At 40.1% G+C, this 22,324-nt stretch overlaps 1 protein-coding gene across 1 annotated transcript in view; it reads right to left on the bottom strand.

Moving 5' to 3' along the window:
• rgs11 (regulator of G protein signaling 11) overlaps window positions 1-22,324 on the bottom strand; it is a 150,122-nt gene that overhangs the window by 2,689 nt on the left and 125,109 nt on the right. The window contains exons 15-18 of the mRNA XM_043711561.1: window positions 16,900-17,038; window positions 7,896-7,978; window positions 7,280-7,385; window positions 5,787-5,956 (exon numbers count right to left, since the gene is read on the bottom strand). Of these exons, the coding sequence (XP_043567496.1) occupies window positions 5,787-5,956; window positions 7,280-7,385; window positions 7,896-7,978; window positions 16,900-17,038 (498 nt within the window). The remainder of the gene's footprint in view (window positions 1-5,786; window positions 5,957-7,279; window positions 7,386-7,895; window positions 7,979-16,899; window positions 17,039-22,324) is intronic.

Genomic DNA, 22,324 nt, shown 5'->3' with positions numbered 1-22,324 from the left:
GGCATGCTAGGTAAGTTTCAGTAGGACCATCCAGGTTTTTAGTCATCTGAGCAATTTGGATATATACCGTGTAGCTTGATGGCTTGCTTAGGAGTCTCTGCCTTTTTTAGGACAGTGCTTTTATTCGACAAACCAGTTCTGTACCTCTGTCTCACTTGAGGCCTTTTTTATGTGTGTAGGATGAGGGGCCCAGAGGAAAGGCTAGCTGCCCATCCCAACCTGTTAAAAACTGCAAGGTCAAGGGGGGGGGGGGGGGCGTTGCTGGAGATGAATTCGAGAGGTTCAGATGCTCATCTTGCCTGGATACTGCAGCAGTTAGAGGTTGCCCTGCTCTTCCAATACCAGCAGTCTCTGGCTGCAAAGGATATTTTTAATTTTAGATTTCAAGAAGTTGGAGATTAAAAGGCATCTGGATAGATATATGAACAGGAAGGGTTTGGAGGGATATGGGCTGGGTGCTGGTAAGTAGGACTAGATTAGGTTAAGATATCTGGTCAGCATGGACGGGCTGGACCGAAGGGTCTGTTTCCGTGCTGTACATCTCTATGACTCTATGTTGCCTCCATTTAGAAGAACTTTCTCCTTCACCCACATGCATTGGAAGTCTGCTGCTGCTTTCAAGCTGTGTGGCTTCTTGCTAGTACTCTAGCTTTGGAAACTTACCAATTGTAGAGGTTATCTGCTGTCTGCTCAGTTATTGGCTACTCCAGGGAAACTCATTGGTTCTCGACGGTGTTGATTTCTGACTTTAAATTGAGCAGGGTAGCATTGTTCAGAAGCCTGAGGGAACACTCTCGTCCTTATAGACTGCAGACAAACGTTAAATTCAACTTCATTTTAACTTATCACCATGTCAAGCAGCAGATGTCCTCTGTTCTTGCTCCTCATATTTTTGCAATTACCCATCAATGAGAAAAGATTACAGTATGGCTGTAGCTTAAACATCTCTGAACTGCCCATCCTTGATGCCTGCACAAAAATCCCAGATTATCTGCTGGTGTTTGTTTTTTTTAAAAAACAATTCAATATTTTATCACTTTTATAACGAGATTGTTTCTTTGGTGGACTGATCAGTAGGACAGGATTTGCAATTTGTATGAGATTACACCCTGGATGTATTGAAGGTGTGGCCAACAGAAAGTGAATAGCTAAACTGCACAGATGATACACCAATGTGTAAAGCAGCCTTCCATAATTATAACTGATCAATAGCGCACAATCTTTACTTAATATTCTCAGTACCTAAGACCACTGACATTCACCTATCCAACTTCTTAAATGCACACAGTTTGGAGGTATGCACATACCTTACACTGTGAGAAAGAGAAAATACTAAGGGGCAGAATTTAATGAGCACACCTACACCATACTTATTTAAAAGCAGAAATTGCAACACACATTACACCGTATTCTATGAACGACGTTGCTATGAGGCAGATTGGTGGTTAGTGAGGAATGCATTCAGAGCATGATAAGCTCAGGATAGTGGGGTCTAGACTATAGAATTGAGGACTTTAAGAGTGATTTCTTTTATGAGACGTCTGTCATTTTGGCTGAACATTTGTTCGAACAAATGTATAATTTGACTCTTGATTGGGATCATCTTCAGTAATTAATATTTTTGGAAGCTAGTTTGTTTTAGCTAGACTTCTTTGTAGAGTTATGTCACAAAACAATGTGTGGTGATAAATTTGGGCCTTATACAGGTTGTGTTGCTGCCTGCCTCCACTCACTTCAGCAGCACCTCTTCTCACTGCATTTTCCAATGGGCCAGCTGAGACACTGGTTGCAGCAAGTACCTTATTGCTTGTTCCTTCCAGTGCTGGATTCCTCACAGCAGAGCACAACCGTGGCTGCAGTAAATCATCCAGTTCCTCTGACTCTCCAAAAATGATTGTGCTCTGACTGCTGTCAGATGGCTGATCTATGGCAATTTTCAGAGCAGTTGTAATTAGTGTTTGTAATTCAACATTGGTGTAAAAGACAGGATGATAATTCTTTTGTACTCGCTGCTCAGGATGATACACTGATGAGTCCAAACCCAGATTGGGTGACCATTTTGTGGGACATCATTTTAATTCTCTCTCACTACTACTCTGACCTTTCTATTCTTGGCCTCATGCAGTTCCAAGCTCAACATAAGCTTGGGAAACAGCACCTCATCTTACAATTAAACACCTTGCTGTCTTTCGGAATCAACATTCAACAGTTCAACCATTTCTTCCTTATAACTGAATCATCAGACAACAAACCCTGTTGGATTGAGATTTTGTAAATCCCATTTACACCTCCTCTAGACCCAACTTTTGTTTACTTGTCCTGTAACATCTGCTTTTGCCTTACACCATTAACCCTTTTCCTAAGTAATTTTCCCAGCCTTCCAACCAGCAGAGAATTTTCTTTTTAGTTATTTGTGTTTCTCACTGTCTCAGTCGCTCTGCTTGCTTCAAATGTCTCAGTTCTGAAAAACAAATCAACGTGGAATTTTGTGCTGAATTTAATGACCATAGCAGTTGCCCAATCCACTGACCTGAGAGCTAGTGAAAACCATGGCATTTCCAGGAGCTTCCTTACTATTAAATCTCAATTGGGTGTTTACCTGCCTGCCACTGGGATACCTGGGATCTTCAGGATGACAATGTCACATCCAAAGGCTGTCAGAAAAATCAGGGGCAAGCAGCTGTTCAGGAGTGGTGGCCACTGCTGGTTCTGCAGGTAGTATTGGTCAATGAGCAGGCTGTGATGGAGAAGGTAGCCTTTTTAGCGCGATATCAGACTATCCCTGATGAGGAGGAAGAGGGTTGGTGTGGAGACCGGGGGTTCTATGGAGGATGCAACCCAGTGTAAATCTATTGGTCACAGGGTACACAATCAAGTGGTTACCCCCTCAGCCCAAAGGTAGGCTGAAGAGGTAAACCTGGTGGAACCCATGTTGGGTACCCCTCTCACCATACCAAATGTGGTGGGATGAAGCCTGGATCTTAAGGGCAATTGGCATCCAGGAAGGTCAAACTCTGTGACATGACTTAGTCATGGGGAGTCAGGAGAGCAACAGTCTCTCTGTGCCCCCTGGCTTTCCAGTCCCTCCACCATTTAATTGTGTTTCTCCAGATGTCACCAGATCCACTGAATATTTTGTGCATTTAACTCGAGTAAAAACCTCAGCTTCATTATATCCAAGTTCAGTTTGACATAAATTAAAAGGAACCAATCACGATTCCCATCAATCAAGATAATTTGTTCTTTAAAGAAAGGGCACGTTTAAATATTCATATGCAAATTGGACAGCAATGGCCTGTGACTGCATGTGCAGAAGGATGGGTACACACAAAAATCAGGAGGTTGACATTCACATTATTCTGGTCCTTTAAATTGATTGTGAAATTTTTTTTAAAAGTCATTTAATGGCAGGGAAATTTGCACCATTTTGTTCTACACGGGAAAGAACTGAAATGGTGTGATTGTTTGAAAAATATTTCAGATTATTTTCTGCCATTTTGTGTGCAAAACTATTAGCAAAGAGAAATTCATCTTGACTTCTGAGAGAAAAGTGGAATAAAGACAAAATTGTTGAATAACCTATTTTGGAATCTATAATGCTGGCGTTAGTGCTGCCTGCTCTGACAAAGAACATGTAAATAGAGTCTGAGCTTAATTTATCAGAGTTGGTCTTAATATTGCACCTAGCGAGACTTAAACCGAGAAGCCTTAACTTATAGTTAACTATGGCTTCTCCATAATTACAATTTGTCTAACATAACAGCATTTATTTTAAAAGCAATGATGGCATAATCTACTTTCATACTTTGCAGCAAAGTTAGAATTAAAATAATAGTAACTCATATTGGTTCAGTGATTGCCGCATGAGAATAATAAGGTTAACTATTGTTGCTATACTGCAATCCAATCTCTAATCCTGTCCAAACTGTCATCCAGTGGGAAATTACTAATTAATGCAGTAACATTTATGTTAGCAGGAAGTTTATTACTTGAAGCCATTATTTTGGTGTATCCTGGCATTACTTTACTTTATATAGCAGTTTGAATCTTGCATGATTAGTAGAATTACAATAGTAAAAATAAATTCAAAAAATGACACAGACTCACCTTATTTTAACATGTCACTTCCTGCAATGCTCATTGGCATAAACAAACCTTGTGATTTTCAGATATATATATATATTAGTACCATTAGTATCTTTATAGTGTAGTGACAATACCTGCCTTTAGATGATCAGTGCACAATGGCTAAGCCTAACTCAGTACCTGCAATTTCTGTAGTTTTTATAAAAACGTTATAACAATTAAAAGACAAATAATAAACAAAGTACAGGTCGCAGCTTAAACTGATGAGTGACATAACCAGAATTTTTGATAATGAAGAGAGGCTATTTTAAAGCTGAGTATTCTAAATGTTGCCCTGTCCTTTGCAGAATATTCCATTTATTCTACATGCTTGATTCATGAACACAGAAAAAGTGAACAGTTTTCTGTGAGTTTGTTCCAGTTACATTGAATATATTGTTCCCAATTGTTTAAACAATGAAAAGGTCCAGGACCTGAATTTACTACAATATCAATTGAGGCTATTGATACCCATTATTACTTGTGTGTGAACCTAACAGGAAATTCAGGCAAGTGCAGATACACAATTAAATGCAAAATTCTAAACATTTCTGTCAAGTTGTTCTGCTTCTCCTTACGCTGCATGAAGAAGGCAACTCACTATTTGGCTCTCCATTTAAGTGTATTTTATAGTATGGTAATCTTTAACTATTTACAAACAACTTCTCTGGCCTTGAAAATTCACTTTCACAAATGCAGAGTCTAACTCTTTCAGTTTTTAAATGTTATTAGAGCATTTTCTTTTTAAACGTTACACAATTTATTACTCTCTCTTTCCATCTCCTTTCCCCTTTCTCTTCCAGCCCTATTTATCTTTCTGACTTTTTGTTTTGCTTTTGGTACCTATTTGACAATTGCACTTCCCAGTTTAGACTCTGTTCGGCATTCACAATATTTCAGTAAAATTACTTAAAGAGACTGACAGCAGCTCGGTCTGTTAATACAGGTGTATAGGGTGCAGCAGCATTTTGATTTCCCACTAACAGCAAGTTATTGTGGAGAAGCCACACAAAAGTAAATCTAATGAATGGATAGTGATATCTAAAGTAAATTCTGGCCTATGATATCAGATGAATTTCTCACTGAAATATCCATTTTGAACTTCAGCAGTTTTTCTGTTTTGAATTTTTCTATTAAATTTCATTGTTAATGCATACAAATAATGGAAATTACATGACAATCTGCCATGATCTGGATCTGTCAAAGTACATTATTAGGATTAAGTAACAAGTTATTAACATTGCTGATATTGTCTCTGGTATTCATTTCAATAAATGTAATTATTCAGCAGGTGGTAATATATAAGTTGCGTATAAATAGATTTTGAAATTTCTTCGCCAACTATTTTCCAAGATGGTGAATAATTGAAATTTATCAAATGACTTATTAGTGGATCCTAATAGTTTTACTGTTTCAATGAAAGGTGACACTTGATCAATGCTTTGTACAACCCTTGGTATGTATACAAGATTTGTAATATGCTGTATGTGTTGAAAATTAATATACTATTGTTAAAAATGACTTACATCAGGTCTTGGGAATACCATGGTTCTACTCTTGCATTAACTAGTGAAGGAGCTTTGAATTTAGAAGAACCAAAACACAACTCATTAATATTCTTATCACATGCTGAAAATGGAAGTGAGGAACAAACAGCGAACCTCTGAGGGTCAGTGCAGCTACAGGAAGGGGAAGTTGCAGCAGGAAGGATTCCAGGGCAAAATGAGGGAAGGCTGGAATGGGACCAGGAAGGTGCATCCTCGGAATTAATTGGGATATTTGGTCCAGTGAACACTCCTAGGTTTGCCAAAGGGTGGGAGAATCGACATAGCTGTAGGGATAAAAGAAAAGGAAAAGTGTTTTGAGGTCCAGCAATGTAATAAGAAACTATTGTAAATACTAAATTGTACTGACTAATGGATAGAAAAACCTTTTTAACATTTTACATCTTTATATCCAAATATAGAATAATTAATTAAATGTGCTTTTGCTAAAACATACTTTATATTAAAAAAAACTTTGTTCTGCAGTGAAGAAGTCATGCAGACAGGGAATGTGATTTTATAAATGAGAAAAACACCAAGCTGTTATAAAGAATATTTATTTGTATGAAGATTTTATATGAGGATTAATACTGTAGGAACACAAAATACTTGATATGTAGGGTATAACTAAAACACAAATATGATTTTATTACAATACTGCCTAATGCATTATGCATCAAGAGTAGGAAACATCAATATTCGAGATTTTGTAAAGGAAAGTAGGGGAACATCAAAAAATTAGAAGACAATTACCAGCAATGAGGCTTTCTAGTCTGAAGCTGTCAAGGTGGGAAAGCTAATTTATTGAGAGCTCTGGATAAATTGCTCAACATCAGTGGGTTATGCCCATATATATATGTAAAACCTCAAATATATGATGGCAGTTATTCTTTAGTTTTATTCTTTTTCTCCTGAGATTCCAATCGTGATGTTCACCCCAACCAAGAAACTTGCCTGGGGCCCATTTTCCATCAGCTCTTAATTCTAACTATAACAGATGTTCGGAGGACTATGGTGGCTACAGTGGGTGATTGACCTTATAATTTCTTTCCTCCTTATAATGGAATATTTGAAGACCTTCCCCAATTTTACAGCTGAGACTAGGAACTCAACAGATGAAGAATCCAGATCATAAACCCATATCCTCCTTCGCCATGACATGTTTTTACAACATCCATATACAACATATACGTTTTCATCTTGTGCTCTTCAAATGGAATTTAAAGGTTTGCAACATTAATGGTACATTATTTAATACTTCAAAAGGATTTCAATAAAATACTGTTAAGGGCAAACATATCACATAACGCAAAGCAGTTGAAAACACTTTTGAGGGGTATAGCAATCTATGTGATTCCCTAAATCTTTGGGTTACTCAAAAATGGCATACAGGTGAGTTTATGAATTTAGTTGGTTTTCAACAAGGAATTCAATTTTTACATCCTGGGATAACAAGTAACATGTAAAACTATGATGTAAAGTCAGCAATGAAACATATCAATGATTATATATGACTCTATGGAAAGTGTGGGAGCATTTTAAGAGATGTAGAAATATGGCAGGGTAAAGAAAAAAAACATGCTGTTAATGTGGTGTGTTTAGTTTTGAACCTGTGAAACCGTTGCATCCTTTCCTTTCCCGTCATTGTCCTTTGGGTAGAACATCTGTACAGAGCTGGCGTTGGAATAACGATGCCACCTCATGAATGGAACCATGCTATATAAACATAGATGCAAAAAAGTATATATTTTTTAAACAGTTTGTGCATTGATAAAATACATAAGCCCCGGTGAATTGTTCTCTTTAATAGGCAGTAATAGAGAAAATTCTGCATCTACTTAGCGTAGGTTTGGAAATGTAAGATTAAAGTAGTACATGAAATCACTTTTTTCAGATTTCAGTGATAAAACATTAAAGTTAAATTTTGCAAAATGAACTGAGCATGAGAGGAATATTTGCCATAGAGAGTAATTTAAATTTAACAACATTTTAAATCCCCTTTCATGAATGTACCTATAAAAGAAATTATTTTATGTAGGCTGGCATTTACATTTTGGTTGATGTTTTTGAAAAAACTAACTTTATACAACTTACTAAAATATAACAATGTTATTTATTCTAAAGGTTGGATGAAACAAAAGCCACAAAAAAAAACTGTCACTACCTTTTAGCAAATCAACTTTTTGCCCCAAAAATATTTTCTGGATACTGCATGTAACAACATACCTTCTCTTGGTTTCCTGTGGAACAATGGATCTTGCTAGAATATTCTTGTACATATCTGACTTTAAGTAACGTGGGTAAGAATCCTGGAGTTACAATATCAATAAGTTTAAGGAGTTAGTAATATGCATTAACATTTTTCCTCTATAGGAAACACAAATCACACTGTCCTTATTAAAGAAGGCCATAAGAAACAAGAACAGGAGGAGGCCATTCAGCCCCTCAAGCCAGGTCTTCCTTACCAAGAGGACCCCGGCTGATCCGATGTTCCTCACGTTGACTTTCCTGTCCTTTCCCCATAACCCTACTGATCAAGAATCTGTCTCAGCCATAAATATACATAACAACTTTGCCCTCACAGTTCTCTGTGGCAAAGAGTTCCAAAGACTCAACCTTTTGAGAGAAGAAATTCCTCCTCATCTCAACCTTAAATTGGGACACATTAATTCTGAGACTATGCCTTCTTCTCTGATCTTAGAGTCTCCAATGAGGGGAAAGATCCTTTCAGCATTTAACCTGTCAATTCTGTATGTTTCAATGACACCACCTCTGATTCTGCTAAACTCCAGGGAATAGACTCTTAACCTGTTTAACCTTTGCTCATAAGACGATCCCTCCACAATGGAGATCATCCTAGTGAACCTTTTCTGAACTGCTTCTTATGAAATAATATTTTCTTAGACAAGGGGTCTAAAACTGCTTTACAGTACTCCACATGTGGTCTCACCAGCACTTTATACAGTAACAGTAAGACTTCTTATTCCCACACTCCAACTCCCTTGACATAAGAGCCAACATTCCATTAGCCTTCTGATTACTTGCTACATGTGTGTGCAAGCTTTCTGTGTTTCATGCACAAGCTCGCACCCCACCCATTTCCCTTTGTGTTGCAGCTTTCTGCAGTTTCTCCCCATTTAAATAATACTCTGTTCCTTTAGTCTCTCTTCCAAAATGAATAACTTCACATTTTCCCACATTATAATCCATTTGCCAACACTTTGTCCACTTTCTTTAATCTAACAGTATATGTCTGTAAACTATTTGTATCCCTTTCCACCCATGTAATTTTGATGTTTTTCGAAGATGGTTATGTCTCGACTGAAATATTGGAATTTTTGTTTAATTTTTTAAATCTATAATTATAAGGATAGCACAGTCTTAATCAAAGTTGAGGCTGCAGGTTTTGTAACTCTTCTGTTGATTTCTTCTTCACCAGGAATTGAAGAGTCCTCCAGGTTTGACCAGTATTAGCAATGTGAATTAATGGTATTTGATGAAGTAAGTTGAGTAAACTGGGAACTCCAGAACCAGGGGTCACAGACAAAGGATGTGGGGTAGACCATTTAGGACTGAGGAGAAATGACTTCACCCAGAGGGTGATGAACCTTTGGAATTCTCTGCCACAGAAAACTGTTGAGGTCATAATATTGAATGTTTTCAAGAAGGAAACTGATAGGACTAAAGGGATCAAAGTGTATGGGACAAAAAGGGGAATAGGGTATTGAGCTGGATTTCAGCCATGATCATATTGTATGGTGCTGCAGGCTCTAAAGGCTGGATGGCCTACTCCTGCTCCTATTTCAGTGTTGTCACGTAGTCTCTGTAGGAAGACTTCAGTTCTTGTGGCTGGACCTTTGCGGGTAGTAGTTGAGGAGTTCTGCAAGGGTTACCCAGGACCAGGCTTTTTCCAACAGTGATCCAGGAGACAGGTGTAAAAGCACTAATCTCCTAGGTCTGCCACATCTTCCTCGATGTAGCTGAGGCCCTAAGGCACTGACAATATTGTTCATTGACGTTAAAGTTTAAAAACTGAATCACAATAGGAATCATGAATGGGTTGGAGATGGGTTTGGTTAGGAATCTGATTTGTAAAACTGAAATACACCTCCCTGCAACACATTCAGAATCTGTCTCTGTTTTAAGGCCAAGATTCCCTGATAGTGTCAGATTATTGATCAATTACAATGCTTTGTTAGCTTGAAATAACTGTTACGTCAATCAGTTTATAGTATGTTCTTTTATTTTGTTGATGTAAAATTAAATATTACTGCGAGCTTAATGTTTGAACTTTCTTTTCCAGCGGTATACCTCCAAATTAGTTAACCAGTGATGTTGAAGAGCTCAGCAGGTGGATTATAATGGTTACTATGATGTAGGTTAGACAGAGCTTGACGTCCAGCATTGTGGAACTGATCTCCACATGTCGGAGTGAGTTTCACTTTTCATCCTTTTAAAATAGCACACCTTCAAAGACCAGTAGCTGCTTGGCATTTCAGAGATATTCCGGAAAATTAACAATCTAAAATATTCAGAAAATTAACAATCACCATGGGGCAGCATGGTGGCTCAGTGGTTAGCTCTGCTGCTCCACAGCGCCAGGCACCCGGGTTCGATTCCTGCCTCGGGTGACTGTCTGTGTGGAGTTTGCACATTCTCCCAGTGTCTGTGTGGGTTTCCTCCAGATGCTCTGGTTTCCTCCCATCATCCAAAGATGTGAAGGTTAGGTGAATTGGCCATGCTAAATTGCCCACAACGTTAGGTGCATTAGTCAAAGGTAAATATAGGGTAAGGGAATGAATATGGGTGGACTACTCTTCGGAGGGTTGGTGTGGACTTGTTGAGCCGAAATGGCGTGTTTCAATACTATAGGGAATCTAATCTAATCTAAATTAAATTTCCTGATATCTTCAGAGATTTAAAATCAAAGTAAGTTAATTCTTGTTTAGATACAGTCTTATGATCAAAGCTTCCTTGATGTATTTGTACAACTGCAGACGTAAACCTGGGCATAGACTTCATTGATTATTAAGTGTTTAAAAAGATGCCAAAAACATGTTGGTGGATTTCTGCTAAAAAAAAAAGTTTAAATTTACGCACTATCAATCTGTCCACAATTCTTGAGAAGCACATCAAAAAGTGAAGGTGTCACTCATTTTATAAGTCCATTCCTGATGTAATAATTTAAATTAGGAACTATTGTGAATAAATTAGCTCATTGCTGCAAGTTTGGAACACTTATATGGTCTGCAGGATCGATATGTTATCCACTTGTACAAAGTTTATTTAACTAGGTTTTTACTCTACCTTCTAAAGGTGGATTTCACAGAGCTGCTCTGGTGCATTGGCTCTTTGGGCATTTTGAGTTTGCACCAATTTCCCACCTTTCTCTGTAACCCTGTACGTTGTTTCCATTTAAATAGACATCCAAATATCCTCTTAAATGCCTCCATTGAACCTGCTTCCATTACACTTCCAGACAGTGCATTCCAGACCTCAACTATTCTCTGAGTGAAAATGTTTTTTTTTGCCTTACATTTGTTTCTTTTGTAAAACACTTTAAAACTGAGCTCTCTAGTTTTTGGTCCAATTAGAAGTGTGAACAGTTTCTCCATACCCTCTCCTTCTGGATCCATCATTATTTTGAAAACTGCTATCAAATATTCTCTTAGCCTTGTCCTCTCCAAGGAAAACAGTTCCAACATTTCCAATCTTTCCTCATAACTGAAGTGTGTCATCCTTGGAATCATTCACATAAACACTATCTGCAGTCTCTCCAATGCAGTCCAATTCTTTCTCCAGTGTGGCACCCAAAATGCGCAATATTCCATCTAAAGTCCAATCAGTTCATCAGAACTTTCCTTCTCTCTTACTTTATGCCCCTATTTATGAATTCGAGAATACTCTATTAATAGCTCCCTCCATCTGTCATGCCACCTCTAATGTCTCAATTGCATCCGGGTCATTCTGTTCCTGCACATCCTTTACAATAAGAACCTATATTTTAGACTGGTTCTCCATGTTCTTTGTATCAAAATGCACCATCTCAGATTTCTCTGCATCTGCCATCTATTCTCTTTGTGCGTGGGAAATCAGGTTTCACAAACTTGATTGACTTTTATGAAGCAGTATCAAGAGGATTGAGGAGGACAGAGCGGTGGATGTGATCTATATGGACTTCAGTAACACGTTCGACAAGGTTTCCCATGGGAGACTGGTTAGCAAGGTTAGATCTCACGGAATACAGGGAGAACTAACCATTTGGATACAGAACTGGCTCAAAGGTAGAAGACAGAGGGTGATGGTGGAGGGTTGTTTTTCAGACTGGAGGCTTGTGGCTAGTGGAGTACCAAAAGGATTGGTGCTGGGTCCACTACTTTTCATCATTTATATAAATGATTGGATGTGAACATTGGAGGTACAGTTAGTAAGTTTGCTGATGACAACAAAATTGGAGGTGTTGTGGATATCTTGATCATATGGACCAATGGGCTGAGTGGCAGATGGAGTTTAATTTAGATAAATAAGAGGTGCTGCATTTTGGAAATTCAAATCTTAGCAGGACTTACGTACTTAATGGTAAGGTCTTAGGGAGTGGTGGTGAACAAAGAGATCTTGGAGCGCAGGTTCATAGCTCCTTGAAAGTGGAGTCGCAGGTAGATAGGATAGTGAAGAAGGTGTTTTAGTATGTTTTCCTTTATTGGAGAGAGTATTGAGTACAGGAGTTGGGAGGTCATGTTGTGACTGTCGAGGATGTTGGTTAGGCCACCTTTGAAATATTGCGTGAAATGCTGTCTCCTTCCTATTGGAAGGATGTTGTGAAACTTGAAAGAGTTCAGAAAAGATTTACAAGGATGTTGACAGGATTGGAGGATTTGAGATACAGGGAGAGGCTGAATAGGCTGGGGCTGTTTTCCCTGGAGCGTCGGAGGCTGAGGGGTGACCTTACAGAGGTTTACAAAATCATGAGGGGCATGGATAGGATAAATAGAGAAATCTTTTCCCTGGGGTGGGGGAGTCCAGATCTAGAGAGCGTAGGCTTTGGGTAGAGAGGGCAAAAATATAAAAGGGACCCAGGGAGAAACCTTTTCACACAGAGGGTTGTGCGTGTATGGAATCAGCTGCCAGAGGAAGTGGTGTAGGCTAGTGCATTTGCAGCATTTAAAAGGCATCTGGATGGGTATATGAATAGGAAGGATTGAGAGGGATTTGGGCTAAATGGTGGCAAATGGGACTAGATTAGGTTAGGATATCTGGTTTGCTTGGATGATTTGGACCGAAGGGTCAGTTTCAGTGCTGTACATCTCTATGATTCTATGTCAACAAATTTTGAAATTGTCTCCTTGTATACCAAACTCCACATCATTTATGTATATCAGGAAAAGCAAGGATCCCATTACCCACCTGTGAAGAACTCACTGCAAACCTCCTTCTAGCTGAAAAAGTGCCCATTCACCATTACAGGTCTTTCTTCTCACACAACCAATTTTGTGTCCACTTGCCCTTTTATTTCATGGCCTATAACTTACCCTACAGATCTGTTGTGTGGCACCATATTGAATGCTTTTTAGAAATTTATATACATCACTTTAACAATGTCCCCTCATCAACCCAGTCTTTTGTCTCTTCAAAGAATTCCAGAAAGTTAGCTAGCCATGATTTTCCCTTAACAAATCCATACTGACCCTTCCAAATTAATTGACATTTTTCCATGTCACTATTAATTCCATCCATCCCAAGCAATTGTTTCTTAAAGTTTCCTCACCACTGTAGTTAAACTGAGTGGTCTGTAATTTCCCAGTTGATCTTTACGTCCTGGTTCAAAATGATTATAATAATAACAACAATTCATCAGGTTACTTACTTACAGTGTGGAAACAGGCCCTTCGGCCCAACAAGCCCACATTGACTCTCCAAAGAGCAACCCATCCAGACCCATTCCCCTACATTTACCCCTTGACCTAACACTATGGGCAATTTAGCATGGCCAATTCACCTAACCTGCACATCTTTGGACTGTGGGAGGAAACCGGAGCACCCAGAGGAAACTCACACCAGATACGGGGAGAATGTGCAAACTCCACACAGACAGTTGCCTGAGGCAGGAATTGAACCAGGGTCTCTAGCGCTGTGAGACAGCAGTGCTAACCACTGTGCCACCGTGCTGCCCAATTCTCCCAATCTCTAGTACCACCCTGAATACAGAGAATATTCAAGTTTGATGATGGAGCAGTTTTAGTCCTAGAGCAGAGGGTTGGTGGGACATTTACCTTTTTCCTGCAGAGCTCTGTAGAGCTCCCTCCAGATACTGGAGACTGGTTTAACACCAGACCAGGCCACAATAGTCCAGTGTATGGCCTCCACTGAACTACCACATCCATCAGGACCTTTTAGGTGCCTGCCCACACAATGGGACACCAATTTCTCATTGACTGACATGTCCAGGGCAAATGTCAAGAACCATTCAAGGCTGCTCCAGACCAACTGTGCTTGACTGAGATCACAACAGGCGATTAAAGGTGGCATGAGGCCAGGAATGCCAATGAGTTCCAGGATACCCACTGAGTGGCAAGCTGTTCATGAAATGTGCATGATGGGATGAGACTGGAATCAGGCATGAGGGGCACCATAGGGCTGGGATAGGTGGTTACTGAGGTGAGTTTGGTAAGGTAAAATTAAAATAACACATTAGGGTTTGGCTAAAAAGAAATGTAAGATTCAGCCTCAATTTCAGAGAGACAGGGAAACAAAAAGTGATGAGGACAACGTTATTTTAACCTCTTACTTTTTGCTGCCTAATCTTTCAATTTTGTTTTGAACTAAGTTATTTTGGTTTGACTCCAATTGGTCTATTATTAATCCTACTTTCCCTCTATTATGAGAGTGCTACCTCTGCCTTTACTCGCACAAAGTTTCATTCTCCTGTTGTCTCTGTGCTGGCTGATCTACATTGGTTCCACATTTCGCAATGGCTGGATTTAAAACTTTCCTCCTTGTTTTCAACCAGCCCTGTCCTCCTTTCCTCTGTAATCTCCTTCAGGAGACAAGCTGAGATAGCTGCATTCATCTAGATTCCAGCCTCTCAAACATTCCTAATTTTAACTCGTGCTCCAGCCTTCAGCTGACAGGCCTGAAGTTTTGAATTCCCACTGGCTCTAAAACTGTATTCTTCCTCTTTTAACACACTTCTTTTACACCCATCTCTTTAGCCAGCCTTTTGACCGTCTTCCATAATATAGCCTTGTGTGGTTCTGTATTTTGCTTCATTACATGCCTGTAATGTGTGTTGGGACATTTTTTGTGTGACTGAAACAACAAAAATATAGGCTTTTGTTGGTGCTCGGTCAATTACTTGCACAGCACTTTAACTCTTTCAGGCATTTCACCTTACTTTCTGGCTCCTCAATTCATAATGGTAGTCCTTAGCCTAACCCAAATACCATCACCTCAAATCTCTTAGATTAGATTACTTACAGTATGGAAACAGGCCCTTCGGCCCAACAAGTCCACACCGACCCTCCGAAGAGCAACCCACCTAGACCCATTCCCCTACACCGAATGCTACGGGCAATTTAGCATGGCCAATTCACCTAACCTGCACATTTTTGGACTGTGGGAGGAAACTGGAGCACCTGGAGGAAACCCACGCAGACACGAGGAGAATGTGCAAACTCCACACAGACAGTTGCCTGAGGCGGGAATTAAACCCGGGTCTCTGGCGCTGTGAGGAAGCAGTGCTAACCACTGTGCCACCGTGTAATTCCTTTAATGCTGCATTTACCAGTGACTGGTGCAAGGTCATTTTCACACAAGTCTCCTCCATGGATCACAATATCTCTGAGCTGATATCAACCATTTCTTATTCACAAATCAGCACAACTCCATGAAAACTGTAAGGTAGGGCTTGGAAAGCTCTATACTAGCAATACAACCACTGGCTTAGCAATTGCTGCATGCAGGCTCGAGACCCATAAATTAATCTGCACCATTAAAATATCCTGGAATCAGGTCAGACCTGCCTCTTTATCCTCATGTCTTACATGGGATGGAAAAATCCAATCCCATGTTTTCACTGCAATCTGGAATCCTTTGCAGCCAATGTCCATGCTTCTATCATTTTTACTCTCTAATTCACATTCAATGTCAGAGAGAATGAAATCTCATTGGGTTGTGAGTATAAAGCAAACAATGCTCCTGTGTTCTGTATATGCAGCTCCTGTGTTCTGTATATGCAGCTCCTGTGTTCTGTATATGCAGCTCCTGTATTCTGTATATGCCTGACTGCTGTGAACTCAAGGGGAGTCCCCAGTGCTGCAGTTATACCTCAGCTCCAGTACTTCGGATTTAGGGATGACACAAATTGTTGTGTGCTATGATATTCCAAAGCAGCACTATTGTTCGTTCCCCTAAATCCAAAATTATACTAATTTCAATATCATTAATTAATCTTTCATCTATTATGCACAGCACTTAGAATCTCTCTCTCTCACTGCCAGCATTATGGGTTGGAATGGTCAGCAATGCTAATCCACAATGTCAATTATTAATCCTTTTTGCTGACTGCAGTCATAGAATTTACATTGTAATTTTCAACAATTCCCCATGAATATTTTGAGTTTAATGTCATTAATCCCTGCAGCAATGGTTTTACCAAATGCAAATGAGATAATACAAGTGAAATTAACACACAAAATTTACCATTCCTAATACACTGTCATTTTATCACTTCATTATCAGAATGCAAGGGCTTGTGAATAATTTATTTGAGATTGAAATGTCTGCACAATGGCTTTTCATGTATTTATAAAATAATATAATGGTCCCCATTCAACAATGGAGGCAAACTTTATTGGAGTGCAGCTCGATTGCTAAAACTGAAGGCTGGCAATGGGACAGTATCAAATGGCTTTGTTGTGTTAAAAATATACACCGATGGTTAACATATTCCTCATATAGGTGTCAAAAGAATATGAAATATCTGATGAGCAGTTTGTGGTTTTGAAAATAATAGAAAAAGTTTATTTATGATTTTCTGTCCCAATCATCTTAACTGGACTGACCACAATAAATTCTGTGGAAAACAGTAAGTTAAAGGCTAGGATTTCAGAAATCATTTCTTGATTTCTCAAATCTTTTCCACCTTCTATCAAGTGGAACTCAAGAGTGAATACAAACATTTATGTTATTCTGATATGTTTTTACACAAAGGCTCCAATTTAGGTCCACATACCTTTTTCATTAGCATATAAATGTGCATTTGTGCATCTTCAAATACATAGCGATTGGGAATTTGTAATCCATCAAGAGTCTTTTCCATTGTTTTACTGTCGATATTTACCCATTTGCTGGCTCCTGCTGCCAAAAACTGTCTGCAAGTAACACAAACTTTCTATAAATAATAAAAGTCAAAAGGTCAATATTCTAATATAATCTGGAGCTAACTTTTAGTGAGTCAGATTACATTGAGAAAGTCTGTCCATTTGTAATTTAGCGGGTGGGATAAACACATTTGCCAATAGAATTCACTTGACTGGGGTGTGTAGGGGGTAGGAAACGTATTGGATCTTAGTATTGGCAATCCCTAATTACCAGGCAGGTTGTGTAAAGTGGCACGGAGACATATGGCACCAAGAGTCCCATATGCTGTGTAATCAGGAATTCTGAACCAGCAAACGATGACATTTTTAGTTCACTACTTCATCGCTGCATTGAATGATGGAGACATTCCTCTTGGATCAAAATTACTTCTTTTGCTATGTGCCCACATTTCCAGTTGTACTTGGCTTTTATCAACTAAAATCACCTGAGGTGCCAGGATAGTGTTTTGCCTCCCTGGCACCAGGGTAAAGGATATCTCTGAGTGGGCACAGGACGTTCGGACAGGGGAGGGTGAGCAGCCAGAAGTCCTGGTCCATATTGGTATTAATGAGACAGGCATAAAAAGAGATAAGGTCCTGCAAAATGAATTTAGGGAGTTAGGTAGAAAGATAAAAAGCAGGATCTTTAGGGTTGTAATCTCAGGATTACTCCCTGTGCCACATGCCAGTGAGGCCAGAACTAGTTGAATATGTGGCTAAAGACCTGGTGAAGGAGGGAGTGCTACAGATATTTAGGATTGTTAGGATCTCCTCGAGGGCAGAAGGGACTTGTACAAGGACAGGTTGCACCTAGACTGGAGGAACACCAATATTCTTGCAGGGAGGTTGCTAGTGCCTCTTGAGAGGGTTTAAATTAGTGTGGCTGGGGGGAGAAGTTAGAGGTTAAGTCAAGTAAGTCTAATCGGAAGAAAAGACACGGCAACGTTAATGAATATGGTAGGACTGGGAGTCTGAAGTGTATATATTTTAATGAATAGAGTATACCAGGTAAGGCAAATGAGCTTAAAGCTTGGATTAGTACATGGAAGTATAGATTAGATTTAGATTACATTACAGTGTGGAAACAGGCCCTTCGGCCCAACAAGTCCACACCGACCTGCCGAAGCGCAACCCACCCATACCCCTACATTTACCCATTACCTAACACTACGGGCAATTTAGCATGGCCAATTCACCTGACCTGCACATCTTTGGATTGTGGGAGGAAACCCACGCAGACACGGGGAGAATGTGCAAACTCCACACAGTCAGTCGCCTGAGGCGACTTTGAAGCCATTGCAGAAACTTGGCTGAGACACGGACAGGACCTGCAGCTCATTTTTTTAGGATCTAGATGTTTCAGACAAGATAAAGAGGGATGTAAAAAGGGGTGAAAAAAAAATTGAGTACTGTATGGGGCATTATGGGCAGCACGGTGGCATAATGGTTAGCACTGCTGCCTCACAGCGCCAGGAACCCGGGTTTGATTTCAGCTTCGGACGACTGTCAGTGTGAGGTTTGCAAATTCTCCCCATGTCTGTGTGGATTTCCGCTGGGTCCTCAGTTCTCCTCCCACAATCCCAAGATATACAGGTCAGGTGAATTGGCCATGCTAAATTGCCCATAGTGTTCAGGGATGTGTAGGCTAGGTGCATTAGTTAGGGGTAAATACAGGGTAGGGGAATGGGTTTGGGTGGTTTACTCTTTGGAGGGTCAGTGTGGACTTGTTGGGCTGAAGAGTCTGTTTCCACACTGTAGGGATTCTAATTCTTCTTCTAATATCACAGCTGAACTAAGAGAAGACAGCTTGGAGGGGTCACCCAATGAGGCCATATCGAGAATCAAAAAGATTCAATAACTATGACAGGGTTTTCATATTGGCCTCCAACAGTCAGAGGACAGAGGAACAGAAAAAGAAGCAGATCTTGGAAAGATGTGAAAACAACTGTTGTTGTAATGAATGATTTTAGCTTCCCCAATATTGACTGACACTCCCTTAGTGCCAGGGCTCAAATGAAGCAGAATTTCTTACTTGCATCAAAGAGAGTTTCTTGAAACAATATGCAGATTGTCCAACAAGGGAAGGGACCATATTGGACCTTGTATTGAGAAATGGGCCTGCTGGGTGATTGAATTTTCAATGGGGGGACCAATTTGGGAACAGGGATCGTAATTCCGTTAAGTTTTACAATAGTTATGGAAAAGGATAAGCCTGGTCCTTGGGTAAAGGTGCTAAACTGGGAGAAGGCTAATTATAACAGTATTGGGGGCAGCTGTTTGTGAAAATGCACATCTGTTACACAGGAGTCCTTTAAAAGTGAGTTGGTAAGTGTTCAGGTGGATGAGAATAGAAGGCATGGTTAGTAAGTTTGCAGATTCCACCAAAATTGCTGGCGTTTTAGACAATGAAGAAAGTTTTCTCAGATTATGAAGAGACCTTATCATAGAGTCCTATACGGAAATAGGCCCTTTAGCCCAAACTGGTCCATGCTGACCAAAATGTCTGTCCGTGCTAACCACATTTCTTTGCACTTCATCTATATCCATTTAAACCTTTCCTGTCTGTGTATTTGTTCAAATGCCTTTTAAATGTTGTTAATTTACCCATCTCAACCACTTCCGCTGGCAGCTCATTCCTTACGTACCACCCTCTGTGTAAAAAAGTTTACCCTTAGGTTCCCTTTTAATCTTTTCCCCTCTAACCTTAAACTGATGCCCTCTAGTCCTTAATTCCCCAACTCTGGGGAAAAAGACTGAGTGCCTCTCATGATCTTATATAAGATTCCCCCTGCCCCCACTTCAGTCTCCTACGCTCTAAAGAGAAAAGGCCTAGCTTGTTCAACCTCTCCCTATAACTCAGACCATTGAATCCTGGCAACATCTTGTAAATTTCTTCTGCACTCTTTCCAGTTTAATAACATCCTTCCTACAACAAGGTGACCAAAATTGAACACAATACTCCAAGTGCAGCCTCACCAATGTCCTGTATAACTGCAACATAACTTCCCAACTTCTATATTCAATGCCCTGACTGATGAAGACCAATGTGCCAAAAACCTTCTTCACTGCCCTGTCTACCTGTGACTCCAACTTCAGAGACTGTAAATTTGAACTCTAAGGTCCCTCTGTTCTACTATACTCCTTAAGGCCCCACCATTCACCTTGAAACTCTTACCTTGATTTGACTTTCCAAAATGCAAGACCTCACACTTATCTGTATTAAACTGCATTTGCCATTTCTCAGCTCACTTCCCCAACTGATCAAAGTCAAGAGTGTGGTGCTGGAAAAGCACAACAGGTCAGGGAGCAGGAGAATCAACGTTTCGGGCATAAGCCCTTCATCAGGAGTGAGCCTTGTGGGTTGGGGGGGGGCTGAGAGATAAATGGGAGTGGGATGGGGGCTAGAGGGAATGTAGCTGAGAACGCAATAGGGAGATGAAGGTGAGGGAGAAGGTGATAGGTCAGAGAGGAGGATGGAACAAATAGACGGGAAAGGTGAAGGTCAGGTCAGGAGGGTGGTGCCTAGTTGGAAGCTTGGGACTGGAATAATGTTTGGAGGGGGGGGGGGGAAATGAGAAAACTGTTGAAATCCAAATTGATCCTGTGTGGTGGCCGGGTCTCAAGGTGGAATATGAGGGGCTCTTCCTCCAGGCGTTGAGGGTTTGACACTGGAGGAGATTCAGGACCTACATGTACTTGACGGAGGCCCAGATGATTAAGTCCTATTGCAATTTCTGATAACCTTCCTCACTGTCTACGATACTGCCTATTTTAGTATCATCAGCAAGCTTACTAATCATGCCTTGCATTCTCATCCAAATGGGTCAGTGGGCTGAAAAATGGCAGATGGAGTTCAATCTGGATAAATGCGAGGTATTGCATTTTGGTACAACAGACAAGGGTAGGGCCTAGCGTAGTTGTGCAGAACAGAGGGACCTCGGGGTGCAGGTACATAATTCTTTGAAGTTTGCATCATATATACACAGGACAGTTAAAAAGGCTTTTGGTACACTTGGCTTCATTGCTCAGTCCTTTGAGTATAAGAGTTGGGAAACCATGTTGAGGTTGTACAGGACACTGGGGAGGCCTCTGCTGGAATAGTGTCCAGTTCTGGTGGCCCAGTTATAAGAAGGATATTATCAAGCTGGAGAGGGTTTACCAGGATGTTGATGGGTATGGAAGGTTAGAGTTATAAAGGAAGGCTGGTTAGACTTGGACTTTTTCACTGGAGTGTAGCAGGTTGAGAGGCGTCCTGATAGAAGTTTATAAAATAATCAGAGGTATAGATTGAGTTAATGGTAGTTTTCCCTAGGATGGGAGAATTTCTAGACTAAGGTGAGAGGAGAGAGATAAAAAAAGACATAAGTAATTTTTTTTTTTTACACAGAAGGTAGTTCATGTGTGGAATAAACCTCCTGAGAAAGTGGTGGATATGGGTACAATTACAATGTTTAAAAGACATTTGGATACATACATGAATAGGAAAGGTTTGGAGGAATATGGGCCAGGAGCAGGCAGGTGGGACTAGTTCGACATGGACTGGTTGGACCAAAACATCTATTTCCATGCTGTATGACTCTATGACTCTGCGTATGTTCCTGTGAGGAAGAAAGATAAGGATGGCAAGATTTGGGAATCCTGAATGACAAGATATTGAAAGTTTCATCAGAAAGAAAAAAAGACACATACGGAAGTCTTAGAAAACTAAAATCAACATTGCCCTTGAGGAACATAAAGCGAGGCAGAGTGGCAGTGTCTCTACCACTGGACTGGGAGACCGGGTTCAAGTCCCACCTACTCCAGAGGTGCCTAATAAAATCTCTATTCAGGTTAATGAGGAAACAAGCTTAAATAAAATAAAAATTTGAACAAAGAATTAAAAGGGCTAAAAGTGACTAGGAAATGTCCTGGCATGTGGGATTGAAGAGAATCCCAAGGAATTTTATACATATTTAGGAGCAAGAGTGTAGCTAGGGATACTAGGTCTACTTAAGGACAAAGGAGGAAATTAATGTGTTGAACCAGAGAAAGCAGGTGAGGTCCTTAATGATTACTGCACATCAGTATTCACTAAAGTGAAGGGAATGAGTGATAGTAAAATTAGGGAGGGGTATGTTGGTCAAAGCATGTCGATATTATGAAGGAGGTGATTTTAGTTTCTTGAAAATCATTAAGGTAGATAACTCCCCAGGAAACTCTGGGAGACAAAGGAGGAGATGGCTGGTGCCTAGATCTTTGTATCCTCCTTAGCCATGGGTGAGTTCTCAGAAGACTGAAGAATAGCCAAAGCTTTTCCTT

Source organism: Chiloscyllium plagiosum, chromosome 21, assembly GCF_004010195.1.
Source record: "Chiloscyllium plagiosum isolate BGI_BamShark_2017 chromosome 21, ASM401019v2, whole genome shotgun sequence".
NCBI lineage: Eukaryota > Metazoa > Chordata > Chondrichthyes > Orectolobiformes > Hemiscylliidae > Chiloscyllium > Chiloscyllium plagiosum.
This window is presented reverse-complemented; position numbering and strand designations above follow the sequence as displayed.